We start from the raw sequence: 25,141 nt of genomic DNA on the forward strand, positions 1-25,141 counted from the left end.
GGAAATTTCTCCTTAGTTCTAGGTTGCTTCTCTCCATCCGTTGATTCTTATCCTGCCTTCAGGTGCTTTGGAGAATAGCTTGATTCCCTCTTCTTTGTGGCAACCCCTGAGATATTGAAACACTGCTATCATGTCATCCCTAGTTCTTCTCTTCATTAAAGTAGACATGCCCAGTTCCAGCAACCGTTCCTTATATGTTTTAGCCTCCAGTTCCCTAATCATCTTTGTTGCTCTTCTCTGTACTCTTTCTAGAGTCTCAACATCTTTTTTACATTGTGGTGACCAAAACTGGATGCAGTATTCCAAGTGTGGCCTTACCAAGGCATTGTGAAGTGGTATTAACACATATTTCTTTGATTTGTGTTCGTTTTATACAGGAGTTATATAAAAGTCTTGGAACAGACCAAGACTTATTACACAGTACTGTCTTTAGAGCCCAGTTTTCCAGTCTTCAGAAGCAGCCAGGGGGGCCAGCAAGGAATCCAGCTATGCCAATTGCAGTGATTATGGCATTTCTGACATGCAAGCTTCCTTCCTTCCATAATATAACTGGGCTAGATGCCAGAATAGTCACCTGAATTTTTGTTTAGCTTCCTACAGCAGGAAGGTGTGGTGCAATCCCAGTTCTGCTAACTATAAGATTTTCCCCTTTAGGGCGTGTATGTTTCTATGCATTTGACACTGTCTAACCCATACTCCATTAACTAGTTATTATGGGCCATTACTCTGCAATTTGTTTGATCAAAGATATGGCTGGACAAGCGATATGGCTTTATAAACTAAGGTAGTCAATTGCATTAGAGATGCAGAGGGCATAGGATTATAATAAAAAATATAAGAGGGCTCTGGAGCAGCTTTTAATCCATTAAATAGGATTTCATCCTGTTTGCCGGTCAAAACTTTTCCAGTAACTACTTTTCAGTCAAGCTGGAATGAAGGAAGGTAACCTAAACAGAATCAAAACACATTCTTAGTCTGTGAGGGAGCCAGTGGTGTAGTACAGTTGTCATCGACTTAAGACCACAATTGAGCCCAAAATTTCTGTTGCTAAGTGAGACATTTGTTAAGTGAGTTTTGCTCCATGTTATGACTTTTTAGACACATTTTTAAAGTGAATCATTGCAGGTGTTATGTGGAAAGAAAAATCTTCATCAGGGTCCAGTCCAAGCTGGGAATAATCAAAATGAAGACTGCTTTAGAAAGAAGGTTGCAGTTTATTGAAGAGTAAAGTCAGACAGAAAGATGGCTCTGGGAAAACTGACCACATATAGCAGGGAGTAGTGGGCTTTGTATTTTGAGTTCTTCCTGTTTGAGGCTTTGTATTTCCTGTGTCATGTACTTTGACCTGAGTCTGAGAGTGTCCTTTTGGTATTGGTGGGTTAATCCTATTATGCCCCAAAGGTCATATCTTGCTTCCCTGGGGCTGATGGCTGATGAGCGTTGGATTTTTTTTGGTGTGAGGGATTGTTGATTCTAGGGATCTTTATCTTTCTAATCCCAGTTTCCTGGCTCCAATCTTTCTGACAAGATTATCACATCTGCATTTCTGCAGACCTGGTTTCTGTTTGGGGCAGAGAGACTTGGAGGGAAGGGTTGGTTTCTGCCTTTAAGATCCTTTGGGGAAATATAATACTCTGCCTTTTAATATTCCCAAAAATATTTCTTTCTTGGAGGGCGGTTGACTTCCCACAGTTAGTAACACGGTTGTTAAATTAATCTAGCTTCCTCATTGATTTTGCTTGTCAGAAAGTTGCAAAAGGGGATTACATGGTCCCAGAACACTGCAACTGTCATGAGTCAATTCCAAGTGTCTGAATTTTGATCACATGACTGTGGGGATACTGCGATGATCGTGAATGAAAAATGGGAATAGGTTAGTTTTTTTTCAGTGCCATTGTAACTTCAGACGGTCACTAAATGAACTGTTGTAAGTCAAAGACTGCCTATAGAAATCAAGAGATTCCGAGTTCTACTCCTACTTTAGGACTTTGGGCCAGTCCTTCTCTTTCAGTCCAACCTACCCCAGGGGGTTGTTGTTATGGGGGAAAGTAGGAGGAAGAAGAAATATTATGTATGTTTGCTGCCTTGAATTACTTATAAAACAAAGGCGGGATTAAAGAATAATAAATAAAAGAAGAAACAGAGGTCTGGCTTAAATGGAATAATATAAATTCAGTGACTTTTTCCAACTATGCTAGTGGGTGAGGGATGAGAAATGAGCAGGAGAAGGCCACTGACTAATTGTGGAGCTTATCTGTAATGTTTGCAGGTGAGGAACAGAGACTGCATCTTCCAGGAGTCCGCTCATAGATATTCAATAGTTGTTACGTTTGATCTATTATATACCAAGATTTGGCTTATCTCTATCTAGAGTGATAATACACAAAAGGCACATTGATTAAATCTTTCATATTCAGAAAGAGAGCCAAGGTCAGCAGTATAGCTGTTTAAAAAATTGTAACATTTTTAAAAATGCTCTTCATTGACAAAATACTCCATCTCTAAAAGAAATCACATTTAACAATTTCTACTGCTTTCTCATGTGGTCAGTCATCCACCATATGATTAAAGAAACTGACTAAAGAAATAGCAGCAGTATTGAGAAATTAAACCTACCAGGGCTTAGTCCAGCATTCCTGACTCTGAAATCATTCCATAATTCCCAGTTGTTGCAGTTTCATCACTCAGGATCATAACTATTTTCCAAATCACTATAAAATTGTAATTAAAAAATTAGGAAAGTTGTTAGTTTATTCTAAGTAAGAAGATCAAGATTCAAAGCAAAAAGTACTTACAATAACATTTTTTTTGTTCTTTTCATGCACACAACTGAATTTTTTTAGACTCTCTGAATTAAAAATATGCACATGATAGAAGAAACAGTTCAGTTCCCCCTGACATTAAGATTTCCAGATATAGAAAGGGACTTACATTTTCCATTAACCATAGAGGTCACTGATGACTTCGAGTGTGTCATTCTCTCTCAACCTAACCTACCTCACAGTATTATTAAGATTAAAATTAGGGAAGACTATGCAATCAATAAAGAAACTTCCACGAATCAGACAGTATATGCAAGAGTTAGAAATATCTGAGGTATAACAGAACCGGAGGCATGAAGTAATTATAAGGGAGATTACATACAAGGGAGAGTTGTGGTTTGCAACTTGATTTTAGAAGATAAATAATAGCACTCAGGTACTGAAGAACTAAATATGCCTAACCTGATGTTGTAACGGAGTAACACATTATGCAGCAACATTTACACTCTAGTCCAGGGGTAGGCAACCTCGGCTCTTTTATGACTCATGGACTTCAACTCCCAGAATTCCTGAGTCAGCATAAAAGACCTGAGGTTGCCTACCCTTGGTCTAGTCCAGTGGTTCTCAACCTTTTTAATGCCGCGACCCCCCAACCGGTCGTAAGTCGAGGACTACTCAACCGGTCGTAAGTCGAGGACTACTCAACTGGTGCAGCACCGTTTGCAGAATGGGACTTTTGGCGGGCTCAGCAGGGCAGAGACAGCCTGGACAATTCCTATTGGCTTTTGAAAGCCAATAGAATTAAACTCTATTCAAGAGAGTCTATTCTATTGGCTTTCAAAAGCCAATAGAATAAAAGGAAGTCGCACAGCTAAGGGGGGAAAAATGGTGGACTGCGTTGTTCCGCAACTCCCGTGAAATGGTCGTTTGACCCCCAAATGGGGTCCCAACCACAGGTTGAGAACCGCTAGTCTAGTCGTTCCCAAGTTTAGTTTCACTGTAGATTCCATTATTAGGCATGCACACTTTTAAAACTGCTTTTACATTTATTTTAAAGAATAATGGGGCAAGGATGATGGGGATTGTAAATCCTAGCCTAGACAAACCGAGGTTGAAAGGCTGCAGGGCAAGCAGCATCCCTAAAATCGAGCAGCTAATAAACAAGCAAGAGGTTTAAATATTTATAATCGTCTTTCCAAGCTGGCTCGCTTTGGATCAACCTGCCGGTTTGCAGTCTCGTAACTTCGCGTTTGGCTCTTTCCAGTCAAATCCTCCCCCCCCTCCCCCCCGAAGGTTTAGATGAGTCAGTGTCAACAGATAGGCTGGAATGGGGGAAACTGAAAGAAGATAACAAACGCGCAAGCGCACATCGTGAAAATTTCGAGAGAGGGAGAAGGGACAGTCGCGCTTTCCTCCCCTTTCTCGCCACTAAGCTTGCGCAACAACCACAATGCTTTGGAGGGCCGGCTTCTCCCTCGATCGCCAATCCACCACGGCGCACGCGCAGTAGCTGTGTCCCCGGAGCGTCAGGGTATAAAAGCGGCTATCAGCTGATTGCTCCCGCATTGCAGGCGGCGAAACTTCTGACGAGAGGCGTTCACAATGCGGCGTTTCGCTTTCCTCCTCTTCCTCTGCTCGCTGGCAGCGGGTAAGCGCGGTCAGGCCGCGCCCTTTTTCGGTTTCCGATGGCAGCCCCAGGCGGGACCAGGGTGGACGCCGTGGAGGGTTGGGTCTGGTGCTTAAGCCGCGCTGGCCTGAGGGGAAAAGGCCCGTTATGGCTGAGACGAAGCTCTGTTTCCACGGCCTGGGCCTTCGCAGAATTAGGCGCCCCAAAACTCGGCCAGTCGCTCTCCTGCGGCCCGGCTTTCAGTGCCTTGGGACCCCCAGATAAGGGGAGCCACTCGATGACCCTCAGCCGGACTTGGGCTGGGAGTGTGGGGATTGCCGGCCGGAGGGCACCGGGCCGGAAAAGCGCCCAATCCTTCCTGGCCACACGCAGAAACTGGGCTGCCGGTCCTTTGAGCCTGCCTTCGCTGGAGTCCCAGGGCTTGGCTGGGCGGTGTTCTTGTTTACCTGAGGGAGAGAGAGGGCGTCGCCTTGCTAACGACCCTTTCCTTAGTACCAGGAGCTGCCCTCCTTCCGCATCGCGACTGAAATCCTAGGCTTTCCTGCCCCCTTAACTTGTCTTCCTCTTGGGGCCATTAATTTTCTTTCTCTCCGCTCTTTAATTTAAAAATCCCCCTGCCTAAATTAGAATAGTGTCAAAAATTTAGCTCTGGGATAGCAATTACCCCAATAACCATGGGTGGTGTAGTGTGTGTGTGTGGGGGAGGGTGAAGAAATTGCATAGCTGGCTGTTGATGGCTTTTGTCAGTTTCTTTGTCTCACTTTTGCGGTTTTATCACTCAGCAGCTTCTGAACAAGGGCGTTGGTTCTCTGTTGTAATTTATATCCTGAGTACCCAACTTCCCTGTGTTCTTTTAAGGCAAAATTGTGGAGTTTGTTGGTTGTTCACCTCTTCTTTAGGATATTTTTTTTCCTGTAGGTAAGAAGGGATCTACTGTAAATGAGGAAGATACTGAGTTTACCCAATAGGTGGATAGTCTTTGTCAGCCACATAACAGCTGAGGAATTGTTTTACTCAATCCTCTACAAATTGTTTCTTGGTGTTAGTGCAGTTTTTCCAATGAAAGCTAATGTAAAAATATTCTAAATAAAATATGTGGCAGAGCAGAATATGGAGTACTGTATAGCACTGAAGTTGGGAATTGATGGCATTTGAATTGTTGCTATATGGAATTTTATTCCGTTTTGACATATTGACAACCAAAAGGGTGGGGAGGATAAGTGTATTGAATAGGAATAGAATAGAGCTGGAAGGGACCTTGGAGGTGTTCTAATCCAGCGACTTAAAGGTGATGAAAGCTAAATGATTGCACTTCTATCCCTTAATTATATCACCCACAACAATTCTGTGAGATAGGTTGAGAGAGTTAACAAGCCTAAAGTCATTCAGTAAACTCCATGGTTGTATGAATCTGGTTAGTCCTGGAGTACACTCCAAGGAAAAGCTGAACTGCTTAATCATGTTTTTTAAAAATTCAGCTAGGCTTATAGTATTTAGTAAAATATAATGAACCACTTGAGAGTCAGTTTGCTGTAGTGGTTAAGGTATCGGGCTAGAAACTGGGAAATAGTGAGTTTTAGTCCTGCCTTAGGCACAAAGCCTGCTGGATGACCTTGGACTGATCACTTTCAGCCCTAGGAAAAAGGCTCTTCTGAAAAACCCTGCCAAGAAAACTGCAGAGGCTTGCCCAGGCAGTCTCTTAAGAATTGGGCTTGATTGAATGGAAGGAACAGAAAAAGAACAAAAACTGTTTTAATGCAGTTGGCTTTTGCTCTCAATTTATTTTCTTACTTAAAAAACACAACACATGCTATTCCTCATATTAACTACCTACATATTTTACCCATTTTGAGCAAGATTAACATGTTCCTAATGAATATAAGCCAATACATTTTCTCATGTCCATAGAAATACAAGATATCCTTACTGGCAGTATGTCTTTTTTTTTTTTTTTTGTCTTTAAGCTTAGATTTGTCGATTGCAAATACTGGGGAAAAAACATCCTGGAATTCAACTTGATTAGTTCTTTGTTATTGTTAAGAGATTCTTTAATTGTATCATGCTGGCTATTGACCTGTAACTGTTCAGTTATGGTTGGAGTGGCAACAGATATAGCCAAACATGTTAGTACTCATCCTATTTTTCCCCAAAGAATTCCAATTTGCTAAGCAGTATGTTGACACTGACCCAAATAAACAGAATCCACCATTCTTCTATACTTCACAGAGCAGACACCACCAATCTTTTCATGTATGACTTAACATACTCTTGTAAATAACAAATGAACATGGAATGGGCATAATTATTGGTATTCCCAACCTAATATTTTTGCAGCACACCCTTTTGAGACAACCACATACTTTCTGTAGCTCTGAATAAAAGTCTTACACTTCTCAATTGGCAATTTGTTCCATTCATCTTGAGCAAATTACTCCACTTGTCCTAAACTTATTTCTTCTCCCAACTGTGAGTTTCAGATTTTTCCCTAGATGTTCTGTTAGATTCAGATTAGGACTTGTAGCAGGTGAATTTAGAACAGTCCAATGTTTGCTTTTCAACCATTTTTTTATGTTTTGAGTCGTTTATCCTGTTGGAAGGCACATACCCGTGACAGAGAGCTTTCTAACAGTGGCTATTATGTTTTGATCCAAAATTCCTGGCTAAGCTTATGATTTTGTTGTGTCTTACACAGATTTAAAGCACTCAGTGCTGGAAGCAGCAAGGCAAGCCCATAACATTATAGCACTTTTCTATATTACACAGTAGGGATGGTGTTATTTTCTTTTAAAAGCATTGTTTTTTTCTTCTGTGAACATAGAGCTACTGTAATTTACCCAAAACGTTTTATCTGTCCAGAGGACATTGTCCAAGAAGTACTGTGACTTGTCAATTTATATTTTAGCAAACTCCAGAATGGCTTCTTTTATGTCTGTCTTTCAGAAGTGGAGTCTTCTACCATGGATGCCACTTTCAATCAGATGGCAACAGATAATATGACTTGATAATATCTCTATTATTAGTATGACTATGACTACTAGTAATGTCTGTTATTAGTCTGACTATTCTGTTCAACCTGGGATCAATTTTCCTCTTGCAGCCCCATCTAGGGAGGTTAGTTATGGTTCCATGGACCTTAAATTGCTTGATAATATTAATAGCCATAGTTGCAGGAACATGAAACTCGTTGATAATCATTTTGCAGCCTCTACTATTGTTGGCTATCACCTTCTCCTTTTCTCCCCAGACATCTTTCTTCTTTTCTTTCTCTTATCCAGCCACCCAAAATGGCTGATTGAATATTTTTCTCCTGATAGGCTGAATGATTGACTGATTTGAAGTCACCTATGGCACTAATTAAAAAGTCTTCTTGAAAGATCACTAAAATAGAATAATCTCTTTTTAACTTCTAAGAAGTGCCAAAAATAGTGTCCATACCATTTTTATTCATCTTATTATTTACAAGAAAAAGTTATGTTATATTTAAGCCTAGTAAAAAAAAAATAGCATGAAACTGTAATGAAATGTAATGTAGGCGTGTCCAACCTGCGGCGCTGGACAGCTACTAATGCAACCCCACAAAATTGTAATTTAAAAAAAAAAATAGCACACTTTATTTTTTTATATATAAATTAACTGTATTGTATATTTTATATGCGGCCAAAAGATTGGACATGCATGATCTAATGCATTCTAATGCATTTATTTTCAGTTGCTTTGACAACTCCCCTGCTTTTGAAGAAAGACTGTGCAAAAGGTGCAGAGGTATGGTGCCAGAATTTGCGAACTGCATCTGATTGCAAAGCAGTTAAACATTGTCAGCAAAATGTGTGGAACAAGCCTACTGTGGTAAGTTATTTTATTGCGTTTCTGATGATTACAGCTCTGTTTTTGCAGCTTGCGAAAGAAGTTTTCTTCTGCATGTAGACAGGAGCTGAATGTTGGTAAGAAACTCAAGCAGTGAGTTGGTAGGCAGATAAGGTCAGCAGTGCAGGGTGCCTCCGGTGGGTGGAATAAACACAGGAACATCTTTTCTTCAGGGGCTGAAAATCCTACTTGAATTTTTCTAAACCTTCCTCTGTCACCCCACACTCCTCCCTGGAAGTATGCTTAATGATCTGTGTCATTGTTTAACAACTACAACCAAGAGTGCCAGGGTTGCATTTGAATCAGTCACATGACATCTTGCTTAAGTGTTGCTTTGCTCAATGATTGAGATTCTGTGCTCAGTTATCACAAGTTGAGGACTACCTGTAATAACCCACACTCAGTGTAGCCATAATTCCTCAAAAATAGATTCTAAAACTTTGAGATACAATGAAACATATTTAATATGAAAGGGTTCCTCATCATTGTGCTTATGTATGTATGCTAAAATACTATTCCAAGTATTGTAGTTTTTTTTCATTGTAAGCAAGAAAATCCGACACCCATCCTTTCAGATAAATTCTTTGGGGTATCAAGAAGAAGACTCGAACAGAATAGAATTAACTTGAATCTTAAATTCAGTAAAATCAATTTGACATTTTTTAAAGATCTGTGACCACTGTTGTTCTGTTACGGCTTTTCCGGTTCTTTAATCCATAAATTAAAAGTATCATTAATGGTGAAGATGAAAGTACTCCTTAGTTTTTGATACAAAAGATTTTCTGGGTTTAATTTCATCTTCAGCAGAGATGAAAGCACCTCAGCTAAAGAATCTGATCCTTCTTGAACTATCAAGATATAGTTTTATTGATGGACATAAGTCATCCTTGTTAAGTGACTGCCTCATTTTGCAACTAATCATAGTTGCAGTGGTGATGAAAAAGTAACCTTGCAACTAACCCTTACCCTTTGTAACTTTTTCAGGTTTGTAAAGCAAAGATTAGCTGCAGTAAGATTGTAAACAGAGATGTAGAGTCACTTAGTGATTGCTTCATTTAACAACCAATTTTCTGGTCCCAAATGTACTTGCTAAATGAGGACTATCTGTATTTCAGATTCTGCCCTTAGTTTTCAGTATAACATTTCTCCCCTATTTTTAAAGCAGAGTTCTCCATTGAAGTGTTTGTGGTCCTCAACATCAGCATCCAGTCCATAGGTTAATTATTTCCATAATTTCTGACATCAAACTATGGGAATACAAGATTGCAGGTGTTTGACAGTTCAGGAAACTTAATATTACTAATATAGTTATGTACAATATTATACTTTGAATTTTATAAGAAAATAAAATTGTAGCATAACTTCTATAAGAACTAATAAAATACAGTGTGTAAAATCTAATACAAAATAATTGTAACTAATCAGAGCTTCTGTACTGGAATCAAACGGATACGGAAGATTTAATGGGAAAACATAGAAAAAATCAAATTGCTTACTGAAGAATGCAGCCAAATCTTTTGGCTGTACAGACTTGCACACATAGTCATTTACAAAAAGACATGGGCAGACAAGAATTATATTGTGATCAGTGAACAGTTCATGGAAATGGCCCAAATGGCTACCACACCGAATTTTGCAATATTATATGTAATAAAAATAGTTTTTTTTATTTTTTAGCAGTAGACTGATACAGAATTTCTCTGGTCAGATTGATGCAGCACGAATTGTCCAATAGATTTGTGGTAGTTTTTGTAAAAGAAACAGAGGATAGTGTTTGCTGTTATTCCAGCCCATAAGGGCTTGCATTCCTTATAAAAGATGTTTTGGGATCTGCCCTGATCAGTTTAAAGGCATTTATCAAATCTTTGAGTGAATGCTCTTCTGTGTTTAGGAAAGGGCATTTGCCTCTTGTTTCTCCAGCACTGGAGATGGATAATCCACGCAGTGGGTTGAGACTGTATTCCTGGCCAATCAGATCAGTCAGCCAAAGTTGCCACGCCCTGTCCTGGACCATGATTCTCCAGTCTTGACTGATCTGGCCATACAGAAAGACCTACAACTTTGGCTCCTGGGCAGGTATAGTTCCTTTCCATTGGGGGGGATTTCTTCTAGTAGCTGAAATTGCTTAGTTTAAAAGTTAATTAGAGATAATTTAATTCAATTTAATTGATTACTCAAAAATTTCCTGGCTAAATTGTAAGACTCAGGAAGTCAGATTCCCTACAGGGGAAACCACCCCCACTTAAAAGGGGGAAATCCCTAACTCCCCTCCCTAACCCAAACCCCAACCACTTTCCAGCAGCCGGCAGCCGCCTTAAACAAATGGGGAGGCTCGTGCAACCCCTCGCGTTAAAAAGAAAGAAAGAAAAACAGAAAGGCAGGCAATTAGCGAGGGGAGCGGAGGACAAAGGGGACGCATGCTGGGAGGGAGATTGATTAAGGGAAACAGCTGGCATGCGAAAGAGCAGTCTCTTTCACTCACCAGGCTGCTCAGGATTTTTAAACGAGGCGCCATTGTCTGCACAGCTGGGAGCACGCGCGGCTCTTTGTTACAACCGCACGTGGCACAGGCAGCCTTTTTAGTACAGGCGCAATAATCTCCTGCTCCTTTTAACACATGCGCAGTAGTCTCCTGGCAGCGGCGGCCATATTTTTGTCCAAACGGGATCTAAGGCTCCATGTGAAACATAGGTTCAGCCGCTGGAGTGAATTAATAGGCAAGCAGTACTGGGGTACTAAAGCATCTATTATTCATTCAGAGACATTCAAAGACACATAGCTGCGGGTTCCAGGACTTGGTGTCTTCAATCTAAAGTAAATAAGAACCTTTCATAGCTAACTGTGTTTAGTTGCCTTTGGCTCCTTCCGGACTTCGGGTCCCCCATTAGTGGCCCGTACGCTTCTGGATTTAGTGGTGGGTTCCAGGCATCCCCAGTCGCGTGCCTGTCCTTACCCACCATAGTCAAGCCGGGTTCCAGGCATTCCCATTAGCGTGCCTGTTCTTATCCGTGCACAGTGACTAACTCTGACAATTTTGCAGAGTCTGCTCCTGAGTTCCAGACGCCCCCAGTAGTGCGCCTGTCCTTACTCAAAGTTGGAGCTCTCCTACTACCTGGGTCCCCCCTATCGCGGCCCGGCGTTAGTGGAGAATGGAAGAAGCAATCATTCCCTCCACAGACTCGTCGGTTTCCGAGGAAGATTACCTGGACCAGCCAGGTACGTCACAAGGGATTCAAATGTCTGAGGAAGAGGAGGACACCTCACCTCAAGGGCCGTCCTTCAGCGGCCTGTTTAACCCTTCTCTTTTTGTTACCATTCTGCGCAAGGCTGAGGCCACAGCCCATCTGGGGCATGGGACACCAGCGGAGCCTGTCACAGTTGACACGGAGGCTGAGCCGACGTTCGCCGAAAAGGTAACCACTCAACACCGCATACCATGCCCGACCATGTTCCTAAACACAATAAGGAAACTGGGCAGCGCCAACCTCCCTACCGCTTCCTAGCAATGCGGAGAGGAAGCTATTTAACGTAGCAAGGGAGCTAGAGGGAACATTGGAGGTGCCGGTGGTGGACGAACCCATAGGTCCCCTGATATCGGACACGGCCATATCAGGAGATTTTGCTGAGGCTCTTAAAGCCGAGGACCGAAAGAGTGAGTCCAACTACAGGAGAACGCACCAGGCAATAGCTTGGGCTACCAGGGCGACTACCTCCACGTCCTTTTTCACCAGAGCCACATTTTGTTGGCTCCGTGAGTTACAGGGCCGGGTTCCCATGGAGGATATACGCACTCACCAGGAACTCAGCAAAATGGTAGTGGCCACGGAATATGCATCGGACGCGACACTTTTAGCGACCAGGTTTTCAGCCAAGGCAATGGCGGCAAACAACACGAGCAGGCGCATCCTCTGGCTAAAGAACTGGCAGGCGGATACCAAATCCAAGTGGAAATTGGCTTCGGCTCCGTACCAAGGGGCAAAGCTGTTTGGTGAGGCACTAACGCCATACCTGACAGAGAACAAGGACAAGCGCAAGGTCCTTAAACACATGCTTAAAAGGCAGGACAAGAGACCCGGCTCCTGGGGAAGGAAACAATCCTTTCGTACGGAAGCCAGGGTCAACTACTTTCAAAATTCCCAACCCGTCCAAGCTAGACAGGATAGGGAAAGACAGGGGGACAGACAGAACACAAGACATAGGCAAACGCAGGGAAGACAGCCCTTTCGGGGGAGCAACCGCCCCTTCCGCCGTACCAGATGACTCCCACCCAGACCTTCCCATAGGGGGCAGACTAGCAGGGTTTGCTCCCCAGTGGGAAGAGACCACCACGGACGTATGGGTCAGGAACACCATACGTCATGGTCTATCTCTAGAATTTCTCTCAAAGCCCCCGAACCGCTTCCGCCCGTGCCCCTGTCCCACAAACCCAACAAAGAGAAGGCTCATGAACGAGGCCGTTCAGCACCTTCTAAACATACGGGCCGTAGAGCCGGTGCCTATGAACCAGAGAGACCAGGGGTTTTATTCTATCCTCTTCGTGGTCCCAAAACCCTCGGGGGGTTGGAGAGCCGTTCTGGATTTAAAAAGGCTAAATTTCTACATAAAATACCGCAAATTCAAAATGCAGACACTACGCTCCATCCTTGGAAGCGTAAGGAAAGGGGATTTTCTGGCATCGATCGACCTCACGGAGGCATACTTGCACATCCCTATCTCTCTGGCTCACCGCCGTTTTCTACGGTTTGCCTACAGGGGGCACCATTTTCAATACAGGGCACTTCCATTCGGCCTGTCGTCAGCGCCCAGGGTGTTCACCAAGATTCTGGCGGTTCTGGCAGCACACCTAAGAAACGTACCAGTCAGAGTCCAGTGCTACCTGGACGATATTCTAATCCAGTCATCGTCCGCCCAGCAGTCTCGGGCGGACCTAAAGTTAGTGATAAAACTGCTGCAGGACCACGGCTTCTCGGTGAACTTTCCAAAGAGCCATCTAACCCCAACTACGAGAATACTCCATCTGGGAGCGGTCATAGACACATAGGAGTGCAAGGTGTACCTATCACGGGAACGCCTCAGCAGCATAAAGAAAGCTGTAAAACAGGTAAGCCGCGGTCAGTCAGTGACACTGGTCTGCCTCTCCCAGCTGCTAGGGAAGATGATATCGACCATAGCAATAGTTCCTTGGGCAAGGCTGCACTCAAGAGAACTGCAGTGGTTCATGCTCCCGTTTCAGAGACAGCAAATCAGTGCATCCCGGAAGAGGGTAGGCATACCTCTGAGAGTACGACACTCCCTCAGGTGGTGGCTATCTCCAGCTCTCCTCAGGGGGTCCCCCTTCAGGGAACCAGACAGAGTAGTAGTCACAACAGATGCGAGCTTATTCGGCTGGGGAGGCCACTTGGGGACCAAGTGGACACAGGGCCGCTGGTCAGCGGTGGATCTCCGACACAACATAAACTGGCTCGAGCTACGGGCTATTCACCTAGCGTTAAGGCATTTTCACAGCAGCATAAAAGGCAGGCACGTACTGGTCCTGACGGACAACGTGACAGCCAAGGCCCACATAAACCGTCAGGGGGGCACACACTCTCGCTCGCTCTCGGCCGAGGCCCTCCTACTGGGGGCCTGGGCGGAACAAAATCTGGCCTCCATAAAGGCCGACCACATATCGGGGGAGGCAAACATCCAAGCAGATCTGTTGAGCAGATCAACAATAGATCACTCGGAGTGGCAACTACACCCGAGGATCTTCAGGGAGATCTGTCACCGCTTCGGGCTTCCCCAGGTGGACCTTTTTGCCTCTCCTTCCAATGCCCACCTAACTCGCTTCTTCTCCCGATTCCCATCCAGGGGAGCAGAGCAGACGGACGCGTTACGGAGCCCATGGCCAAGGGGACTCCTGTACGCGTTTCCACCCTTACCTCTCCTTCCGGCGGTAGTACGCAAGATTCTGCGGGAAAGGGCCGAGGTAATCCTTGTGGCCCCTTATTGGCCAAGGAGACCTTGGTTCGCAGACTTGAGGAGTCTCTCCCGCACGAATCCATGGCGGATTCCTCCGGAGAGGATCTCCCTCAAGCAGGGGGAGATCTCCCACCCAGAGCCACAATGGCTACAACTAGCCGTCTGGCTCTTGAACGGTCAATTTTAGCCAAGGGGGCTTGCTCACAGGGTGTAATTAGGGTCATACAGGCATCAAGGCGCCCCTCCACGAACCGTATCTACGAGGCCACGTGGAGAAGCTTCCAATCATGGTGCTCTAAACAGGAATTGTTACTCGAAGGGATCACAGTTCCCGAGATCCTAGAATTTTTACTAGATGGCCTAGAGAGGGACCTCTCGCCAAACACGCTGCGCAGGCAAATCGCCGCCCTCTCAACTATACTTTCTGCCAGCCCCGGTGAATCCTTGGGCAAGCATCCCTTAATACGATCCTTCCTCAAGGGGGCTGCGAACATCAGACCGCCAACCGTGCACAGGTATCCATCGTGGGAACTACCACGAATACTACAAGCTCTTACCAGAGCGCCCTTCGAACCACTCAAAACATGTGACATTCGCTACCTGACCCATAAGGTAGCATTCTTAGTAGCTATCACGTCAGCTCGACGGATATCCGAGTTAGCTTCTCTCTCAACGAGGAAGGACCTGTGTCATTTTCACAGGGACAAGGTAGTCCTAAGAATAGACCATTCTTTCCAAAGGTCAACTCCTTTTTTCACAGATCACAGGAAATAGTCCTACCAGACTTCTGTCCAAACCCAGCTCATCCCCTGGAGCAACAATGGCACACCTTGGACGTACGAAGGGCACTAAGACATTACATTTCGCGCACAGCGGAATTCCGACGCTTGGAAGCGCTTTTCATATCCTTCCACCCCGCTAATAGGGCCGGAAGGTCTTGTCCTCTACCATCGGTAGGTGGATTAGGGCATGCATCACTGGGGCATACCAGGCGGAGTCCTTGCAAGTCCCCAAGCATATCACGGCCCACTCCACAAGGAGTGCTGCCACCTCAGCAGCATGGGCCATGCAGGCTTCTATTGAAGAGGTATGCAGGGCAGCCACTTGGGCCTCGCCCTCTCCATTCATTCGCCATTACAAAATCGACAAGTACTCCTCTGCAGAGGCCTCCTTCGGTAGGAGGGTTCTCCAGCAGGTTCTAGACCAAAGTTACACACGGGACCAGTCTATTCCCCAACCCAAGGGACAATAGGCTTTGGTATGTCCCACTGCGTGGATTATCCATCTCCAGTGCTGGAGAAGGGGCGTTGACTTACCTGAACGCCTTTTCTCAGCACGGAGATGGATAATCCACACCCATCCTTATAGACTAGGATAATAGGGTATATTTAGTGGAGCCAAAACATCTTACTGTCAGTCAGTGGCTGCGCTCGAGTCAAGACTGGAGAATCATGGTCCAGGACAGGGCGTGGCAACTTTGGCTGACTGATCTGATTGGCCAGGAATACAGTCTCAACCCACTGCGTGGATTATCCATCTCCGTGCTGAGAAAAGGCGTTCAGGTAAGTCAATGCCCCTTATCAACTTCCCTCCTAAGTTCCTCTGTTTGAGACCCTAGTTTGGGCTGGTTAGCTACATCTTCAATTCTTAATGTTACTTTTGCTTGCTCATGGCCCAAGGAAAATAAAGATAAACGAAAAGGAGGAAAACTACAGCTAGATTGAAAGTTGCCAGAAAAATAAGTGATTTTTTTTTTCAACTAATAGTTGCTAATTGTTAGCCAAGCTCTTGTTTCATGCTTTGAAGATCAATCTTCAATCATAAAATAGCACATGAGACATATCTAGGCAGCTGAAAACTTGTTCTAAAGCAGTGGTCTCCAACCTTTCTGGCTCGGCAGATTGGCGAGGGAGGGGTGAGGGTTAGGGTTTCATGTGCACATGCTGCTTTCACAAATGCAGCTGCATACACACATCTGTGCCCGCCCACCATTTCTGTGGCCCAGTTCCGAACAGGCTGTGGCCCAGCACTAGGTTGCAGGCTGGGGATCCTTCTAAAGAACTTGTGAACTTCTGCCAGGTTGTGTACCATAGAGAACCTGGCCAGGGCTGGTACACTTATATTAATATGTATCAGCTCTTGTATGTAGAAAACAACAATCAACATAATTGCTAAGTTCCTGTAAGTGCCAATATAAGAAGTTCTATTTTTGGGGTTTTATTTATTTTATTTTTATTTATTTATTTCTACACCACTAATACCACCTAATGATTCTCACAGCTTACAACATAATAAAACCATATCAATACATGAATAAAAGCATATATTAAGAACAGAATTAAAAAGAGGTTAAATTCCAAATAAAGATAAAAATCAAGGTACGAAATTCAAAAAGTCAGGAAGTTAACAAGAATAGTAGAAAGACACTACAGTATACTTAGAATATGTAATTTATTCCATCTTTTATACATTCTTGAGACAATTATGCAGCTTAGACCCCATTTCATTAGGTTATTAATCACAATGTGGAATATTTTGTCAGAAGTTTTATTGAAATTAATACTTATTACGTCCCTCAATTTGCAGTTCCACAAAGTTCAAAGTAAGCTGCCTAATGAAAAAAATAGACAAGATTTATCTGGCAAGACAATGAAAAAAACCATAATAACTTCTGGTGATTATTGTTGTGTTTTGAATTTATTTTTTAAAGGTGTGCAGAATATTTGATTTGGAAACTACCAAGTGCAACATTAATAAGCTCTTAAATATGTTTAGTCCTCAGTTTGCTACTCTGTTTCTACTCTCATGTCTTATCCTTCAAATACAATTTTTTATTTTCTACTAATCATTTTCTGAACAGGCAGTCTCATGAGAACATTTTTGGCACAATCCATAATGAAGGAATTGTTGGTAAAGATGATAGTGGACACCCGATATGGACTATTTGTGTAAAATAGGAAAAATGAACTTATGATTTATGGTTTTGATGATTAGATAGGATCAATTATAGAAAGCAGAGAATTATGTTGCAACCATAGAGTAAAAGGTAAATTTTTCATTGTACTTGTAACTGCTATAAAGAAGATTCTGAATTACTTTTTCTTTTTTTTCCTTTTCCCTCCCTTTCCTTGCACTTTTAGCTTTCTCCTTGATTTCTTTTTATTTTCTTTTTCTTACTTTATATTAGTTGCATTTATTCTTATCTTTCTTTTAAAAATCGTTAATAAAAATTATACTAAGTAGCATTTTCAATATCATCTGGAGCATTAGCCTAGAAAGGTTGGGAACAATGTATTTGTACAGCATATGAGCTAGAGAATTTGAATAACACTGTAAATCACTTAGATCCTAGCATGATGTTGTGGTTCCAGCTAATGAAACATTCCAAAGAACTTCCAGGCATTTATTTTCTTAAAAGTCTTTTATTGTTACAAAATGTCGGCACAGGCACAACAGAGGGATGCTAGGATCTAAGTTCTCTTCCTCTGAGCAGTTAAATTATCAGCATGTTCCCTCCCTAAACTAGCCGTCATATCTCACATTATCCAATTAGTGTGAAGGTCAAATGTTTTCTTCCTCTTTCTTTCCCGCTTTACCCCCAACGCCCTTTCTGCTCTTTATTAACCCCATATTTACCAGACAATTCTGCATATTGTCAAAAGCAGGAATATACAATATTTGCAGCGTTGACACTAAGTAGTATCTGCAGCAGGAGTGTCTTAACTGGATTTTCATTAGATTATACTTTATCTGTCTAAAAATGTTATTTTATTTATCAAAATGGTCTTTTTTTTCCCTCAGGAGAGTATTCCCTGTGATTTGTGCAAAGAAATTGTACGAGTGGTTGGAAAACTCTTAAAGAACAATGATACAGTGGTAAGAATTCTTTTCTTTTTAAAAAATCCAATTATTTTTAATCAAGAAGCAAAGTGCAGGATCTAAAAATGGGGCTACCACTATGTTGAAATATGCACTTCAACCAAGGTTTACCATGAATGTATTTCCTAAAATTGAAGGGGTATTTTGATATTAAAATACCAATGTTGGATTGCATTCATTCTTAGTGGGAGCTCCTAGGCCTATATTTTTTCATATTGCTACAAAAATGAGCTCATGCCTTAGAAAGATATTAATCAGATATGCAGTATAAAAAAATCCTTTAAATCCTTCCATTGCATAGTAAAAGACTGATCATACAAAACTATCTCTGCTTCTCCTCTGATGTCAAAAGTTAAATCATCTGAATATTTATATGATGCTTTGTAAAGTTTTGCCTATGCTTACTTTCACAGTGTATTTAATGTTACTTTTTGTAGAAAGTACTAATCCCCCCTAGTATAGAATCTAACAGAGATGGGTAATATATAGTTAAAATCATGTAACCAAAATTTAATGGCAAAATAACCAGTTTGGGCATAACATTTTCTGTTTGAAAGATGAGAATAGGAATGCAAAGCAACTTTTAGGTGAAATGCTCCCATTACTGCCTTTAATTTTTTTTCCAAAATTATGTTAAGAAGGTTGAAAATGTTCAGTCTTGCCTGTTCTTTTAATGTATCCTATTGCTAGAAGACTTCTTGTGTCGTACTGACTAATAAGCAGGCATTGTGACAACCAATCCAAAAATGTTGCCCATATCTCTCTACAATGTGATTTAGGAATTGAGCATTTATTTCTTCCTGAATGAGAAAGGTGGGAAAATATTCTTTTATGTTTATACAACCTATCTATCTTCTGTTATAGGAAGAAATAGATGAATATTTCAACAAAATCTGTGAATTTCTTCCTGAATCAGACCTGGTAGAGCAGTGTAAGGATATAGTGGATTCTTATTTGCCAAATATTCTGGATATGGTCAGATCAGAACTTGTAAGTATTCACTAATGCTACCAAAGCAACTGATTTTATAATTTTTTTAATAAACTGGACAAAATTAGTGGGTTTTACATTTTTCTTACATAACTCAATATTCCAGAATTCTCTGCAGCAAGGATCTTGGAAAACATTGAATAATAAGAAGTCTAATGATTTCTGGAAGATTTGATTATCTGATTTTCAAGGGTACTTAGCTGCATAGCTTCTACCATATTTAGCATAGATAAAAATAAGTAAATTTGTGTGATTTTCTATTCTTTAGGAGAATCCTGAAGTTGTATGCAGTGCACTCACACTATGTCAGTCCCTTCAGAAGCATCTAGGAAAAGTAAAATTACAAAACCAGCTTCAGTCCAACAAAATTCCGGAACTAGATTTCTCTGAACTGGCATCTCCATTCATGGCTAATGTGCCACTTCTTCTTTATCCTCAGGATAAACCTAAGAAAGAAACAAAGGTGGGAATTTAAAACTGAAAATTGGCTATTAGGGCTGCTAATAACATCTATAGTTGCTATTAACTTTTAATCTTGCTGACAGTTGAATAAAGAAACTCCTAAATATCCAAAGCTAAAATTGTTCCTCTAAACCCATTACCTTAATCAGAAACAATAAAGAAGAAACTTTCAATATGCAAATACATTGATTAATCATGTATGCCTCTCACAGCCTTTAAGTAGTGTTAATGCAAAAACTATGATTCTTTAGTCCTAAACTTGTAACATGCATTCTAACTAAACCAATTAAAGGATACTATTGTAACATTAGGAAAACTCTAGAAAGTATAAACAATTGTGGTTAACTCAGTATTTTGAGAGGTAAATGAACAAGTGGACATAATGCATCTAAAATCCATTATTAAATATGATCTAGTACAGGGGCGTCAAACTGCCAGCCCTTGGGCTGGTTTCATCATACTGGAGCCGCGCCTACCCCATTGCCGGCAATGGTGAAAAAGCTCCATACGTTGTGCGACGTCACATGAGGTTGCGAGTTTGACATGTCTGATTTAGTGCAACAAGACTATATGCTTTTCCTCTGAATTCTTGTTTTGGAAATCTTACTAGTGCTGATTCTGAATAAAACATATTGCTGTTCCCAGTATAACTTTACTAAATCTTGTTAGGTTAGAAATACCTGATGCAGTGATACAGAAAAAGAAAGGGCACAGGTCAGAATGTTGCAGGGTAAAATTGTCTAAACTACTCAATATAACTAGAGTCATCTAAAATCTCACCAGCAATGAATTGTCAGCAGATTTTACAGAAGATGTTTTCTAGTGCCTAAAGGCATGGAGTGTGTAAGATATTAAGTTTTTTAAAAAATTATATAGCCATTTATCTGTTATTGCAATATTACAATATTGTTAAGATTTGCTTCATGCTTAACCTGCAGGGAAGTGGAAATGTGTGTAATGACTGTATTCAGCTGATAACGGATGTTCAGGACGCTGTGAGAAACAATTCAACTTTTGTTAGTTCTTTAATTGAACATGCCAAGGAAGAGTGTGAACATTTGAGTCCTGCCCTGTCTGGAATGGTAATTTTTACTTAGTATTATTAATTTAATATTAGTGGCAAATACAGTACATTGGCTTGGCATTTTAATTTCCTCAGCTTTGTCAATTTAGAAATTAACTTGCCATCTTTAAAAGTAATATAAATGAAAAATCTGATTCTGACTATATGAAGTAAAATTTATGATCTGTACAGAATGTGTAAGGACAACTTTAAGGGGATTGTGTAAATTTGAATCCAAGCTTGTATTACAGAATAACTCTGGATGAGCTGCCACCTTTTAATATCCTAATTGTCACGAGAGAAATGTAAGATGGCAATTATGTATGCTTCCCTCCATATTGTATATATAAAAGTGTATGTGTGTGTGTGTGTGTGTGTACACATATACATACACACACACGCACCAAATATTTTAGTTGAAGATGTCAGTACATAAGGAATACAGTAATAACATCCATCCCCAATGTTTCTTTTCCTTTTAATAGTGTAAAGGCTACATTTCTGAGTATTCTTCCCTGGCTATTCAGATGATCATGCACATGGTAAGATTAACATTGCCTATATTTTATTATCTTGCTCCAAAAATATAAAAAATGTGCCATTGGAGTTATTATAGCAAATATCTTAACTAGGTCTGATAGCATCAAAAGTTATCTTGGACTAATTATCTACCAGCTATCCTGTTGTACCACCAGGCTGCATTTTTTTTAGTTCTTGAAATTATCTATATTGATACCTATAGGAATATGGTAATAAGGACAAAATAATATTCATACTGGGAATCGTACAGGGTTGACTGCATCACAACATTTTTCATAGGGCATTCAGTTGTCTAATGCCCATTTGGAATATATAACCATTGAACAAATTTTATTTTGTAAAAATAATCATTATATTGTTAATTGGCCCTTCTCACTTGCATGAAAAGTTGTGGTGTGAACCATTTAGATACTTGATTGATTTCCAATTGTTAACTCTCTTGTGTTTCTTTTTCTCTATCCTGTCAACAGCAAGAGCAGGTATGTGAGAAACCTCCCCCCCCCACTTAGATAATGTTGCTTATTTCTTGCTAATATAGTTGATAAATGTGATATTTTTGACAGATTCAAGGGACAGTGTGGCTGTGGAAAGAATCATTTTTTAGTCTAAAATGAAACCTTGGCCTTTCTGAAGCAGATTATGAAGCCTGCTTGACCCACCTGGCTTTGAAACTAAAATTAATGCACAGAAAATATTACAAAGCCTGAAGCCGTAATGATCAAGATAGTTTTAGGATATGATTTGGGAAGAGAGATTGAGCTTCCTAAATAAACCTCTTTGAACCTTGCACCTGTCATGGTTTGGTTGGCAATTGCATGTTGCATGTATTTATAACTCGAGCTGTGGTGTTGCTTTTTTTGCCAACTTTCGTATGCCTTAATGAGGAAAATAGTGAAATGAGAAGGTGGACATTTCTTGGCCTATGTAGAGATGGCATCATACTTTAGTATATTTGCTTTTGTATGTAAGTGGTATGGAAGCATCTCTTCGCTTATGGGAGAAAAGAATGATTGAACTACTTCGAAGATGATCTGGAAACTCATATATATATATAACTATGATATGCTGTCACAGGAAAACTTTTGGGAAAAGTGCATGTTTTGACACTTGTTCTCTAAACCACTGTTACCTTCTATTTATAAAAGCTAAATGCTGTATTTTTTCTCCCTTTGAGTCAGTTTTTTATTCTTGGTGATAGCTAGACTAGAGTTGTCTTGCAAGGCTGTTCCAAAATGCTTTGTCATTGTTTTCTTTCTAAGCCTAGAAGAGAGTTACTGGCCCAAGGTCATCCCACTGGCTTTGTACCTAAAATGGGACTAAAACCTAATCACTTATATCAAAACTGGCTCTCATGTCTTTCATAAGTCCTGTTTAATAAACCTGTTCAGATATTACAGTAATCCATAGCTATGGATGAGATAATGGCCCTACAAAATCCCTTTTCATGTTATTTCCTTATTAATAAAGAAGTCATAGGGAGTTTTCACTGCTGTCAGATTAATTGTAGCTTGTCACTTGGTTCAGGCCTGGCAAATTAGTTTGTGGCCAAAACTGCTTTAGTCAAAAACCACAGTTCGAGAGCAGACGTGAGAGCAAACTAGTTACCCAAACAGAAAAGAATGCTTCCAGTTTCTTCTCTTTGTTTCTCTGGGGGAGAAAAAAAAAGAGAATAATTCATGGGAGCCAAAAACCACCTGTTATTGATTTCTGTAAGAAATGGGGAGCAGGAAGGAAAACGAATTTCTAAACTACTTTGTTTCTAAAAGCCTGAGCCAACAAAAATATTTAAACTTTGGAAAATGTCAGGCCTTGTTGGTCTTGCGTTTCTGTAGACTTCACTTCATAATCAAGTAAAATGAGCAACTTACAGCAACTATAAAATGACCGTACCAGTAGTTAAAACCTTGAGAATTCATAACAGACCAGATGGATACAATAGTGATCTTGGCCCATAAATTGTTGTTGTTGTTGTTGTTAATTGCGAAGTCGTGTCCGACCCATCGCGACCCCATGGACAACGTTCCTCCAGGTCTTCCTGTCCTCTACCATCTTCTGGAGTCCATTTAAGTTCACACCTACTGCTTCAGTGACTCCATCGAGCCATCTCATTCTCTGTCATCCCCTTCTTCTATTGCCCTCAATCTTTCCCAGCATTAGGCCCTTCTCCAGTGAGTCCTTCCTTCTCATTAGGTGGCCAAAGTATTTGAGTTTCAACTTCAGGATCTGGCCTTCTAAAGAGCAGTCGGGGTTGATCTCTTCTAGGACTGACCGGTTTGAACACCTTGCAGTCCAAGGGACTCGCAGGAGTCTTCTCCAGCACCATAGTTCAAAGGCCTCAATTCTTTGGCGCTCAGCCTTTCTTATGGTCCAACTTTCACAGCCATACATTGCAACTGGGAAAACCATGGCCTGGACTATACGCACTTTTGTTGGCAGGGTGATGTCTCTGCTTTTTAGTATGCTGTCTAGATTTGCCATAGCTTTCCTCCCCAGGAGCGTCTTTTAATTTCTTGGCTGCAGTCCCCATCTGAGGTGATCTTAGAGCCCAGAAAAATAAAATCTGTCACTACCTCCATTTCTTCCCCATATATTTGCCAGGAATTGAGAGGGCTGGATGCCATGATTTTGGTTTTCTTAATGTTGAGTTTCAAGCCAACTTTTGCACTCTCCTTCTTCACCCGCATCAAGAGGCTCTTTAGTTCCTCTTCACTTTCTGCCATTAGAGTGGTATCATCTGCATATCTTAGGTTGTTGATATTTCTCCCGGCAATCTTAATTCCAACTTTTGATTCATCTAGCCCTGCCTTTCTCATGATGTGCTCTGCATATAAGTTAAATAGGCAAGGCGACAGTATACAGCCTTGCCGGACTCCTTTTCCAATTTTGAACCAATCAATGGTTCCGTGTCCAGTTCTCACTGTTGCTTCTTGACCGGCATATAGGTTTCTCCAGAGACAAATGAGATGGTCTGGTACTCCCTCTCTTTAAGAACTTGCCACAATTTGTTGTGATCCACACAATCAAAGGCTTTTGCATAGTCAATGAAGCAGAAGTAGATGTTTTTCTGGAACTCCCTAGCTTTCTCCATGATCCAGCGTATGTTGGCAATTTGATCTCTAGTTCCTCTGCCTCTTCGAAATCCTGCCTGTACTTCTGGTAGTTCTCGATCCACATACTGCTGGAGTCTAGCTTGTAGGATTTTAAGCATAACTTTACTAGCATGTGAAATGAGTGCAATGGTGCGATAGTTTGAACATTCTTTGGCATTGCCTTTCTTTGGAATTGGAATGTAAACTGACCTTTTCCAATCCTGTGGCCACTGTTGAGTTTTCCAAATTTGCTGGCAAATTGAGTGTAGCACTTTTACTGCATCGTCTTTTAAGATTTTGAATAGCTCAGCTGGAATACTGTCACCTCCACTAGCTTTGTTGTTGCTCAGATTTTCTAAGGCCCATTTCACTTCACATTCTAGGATGTCTGGTTCGAGGTCAGTGACCATCTCATTGTGGTTATCTGGGACGTTAAGCTCATTCTTGTATAGTTCTTCTGTGTAGTTTTGCCATCTCTTCTTAATCTCTTCTGCCTCTGTTAGGTCTCTGCCATTTTGGTCCTTTATCATGCCCATCTTTGCATGAAACGTTCCCTTCATATCTCCAATTTTCTTGAAGAGATCTCTGGTCCTCCCTATTCTGTTGTTTTCTTCTATTTCTTTGCACTGTTCATTTAAGAAGGCATTCTTATCCCTTCTAGCTACTCTCTGGAATTCTGCATTCAATTGGGTGTATCTTTCTCCTTTGCCTTTCGCTTCCCTTCTTTCCTCAGCTATTTGCAAAGCTTCCTCAGACAGCCATTTTGCTTTCTTGCATTTCTTTTTCTTTGGGATGGTTTTAGTTGCTATGTCTTGTACAATGTTGTGAACTTCCATCCATAGTTCTTCAGGCACTCTGTCTCTCAGATCTAATTCCTTAAATTTATTTGTCACCTCTACTGTAT

The 25,141-nt window shown here is 41.3% G+C and overlaps 1 protein-coding gene across 2 annotated transcripts in view; it reads left to right on the forward strand.

Moving 5' to 3' along the window:
• Nucleotides 1-4,209: 4,209 nt before the first annotated feature.
• The window catches only part of LOC120297641 (prosaposin), a 34,980-nt gene continuing 14,048 nt past the window's right edge, over nt 4,210-25,141 (forward strand). The window contains exons 1-8 of one of the 2 annotated variants that reach the window (XM_039320491.1): nt 4,212-4,410; nt 8,099-8,235; nt 18,016-18,090; nt 18,958-19,083; nt 19,352-19,546; nt 20,484-20,627; nt 21,094-21,150; nt 21,619-21,627. In XM_039320491.1, coding sequence (XP_039176425.1) covers nt 4,365-4,410; nt 8,099-8,235; nt 18,016-18,090; nt 18,958-19,083; nt 19,352-19,546; nt 20,484-20,627; nt 21,094-21,150; nt 21,619-21,627 — 789 coding nt within the window. In that variant the 5' untranslated portion in view covers nt 4,212-4,364. Of the gene's footprint in view, nt 4,411-8,098; nt 8,236-18,015; nt 18,091-18,957; nt 19,084-19,351; nt 19,547-20,483; nt 20,628-21,093; nt 21,151-21,618; nt 21,628-25,141 lie in introns of both variants that reach the window. The other variant, XM_039320492.1, reaches the window with a different exon arrangement.

The sequence above is a fragment of the Crotalus tigris genome, unplaced genomic scaffold, assembly GCF_016545835.1.
Source record: "Crotalus tigris isolate CLP2741 ecotype Arizona unplaced genomic scaffold, ASM1654583v1 scf7180000023654.2194447, whole genome shotgun sequence".
Classification (NCBI taxonomy): Eukaryota; Metazoa; Chordata; class Lepidosauria; order Squamata; family Viperidae; genus Crotalus; species Crotalus tigris.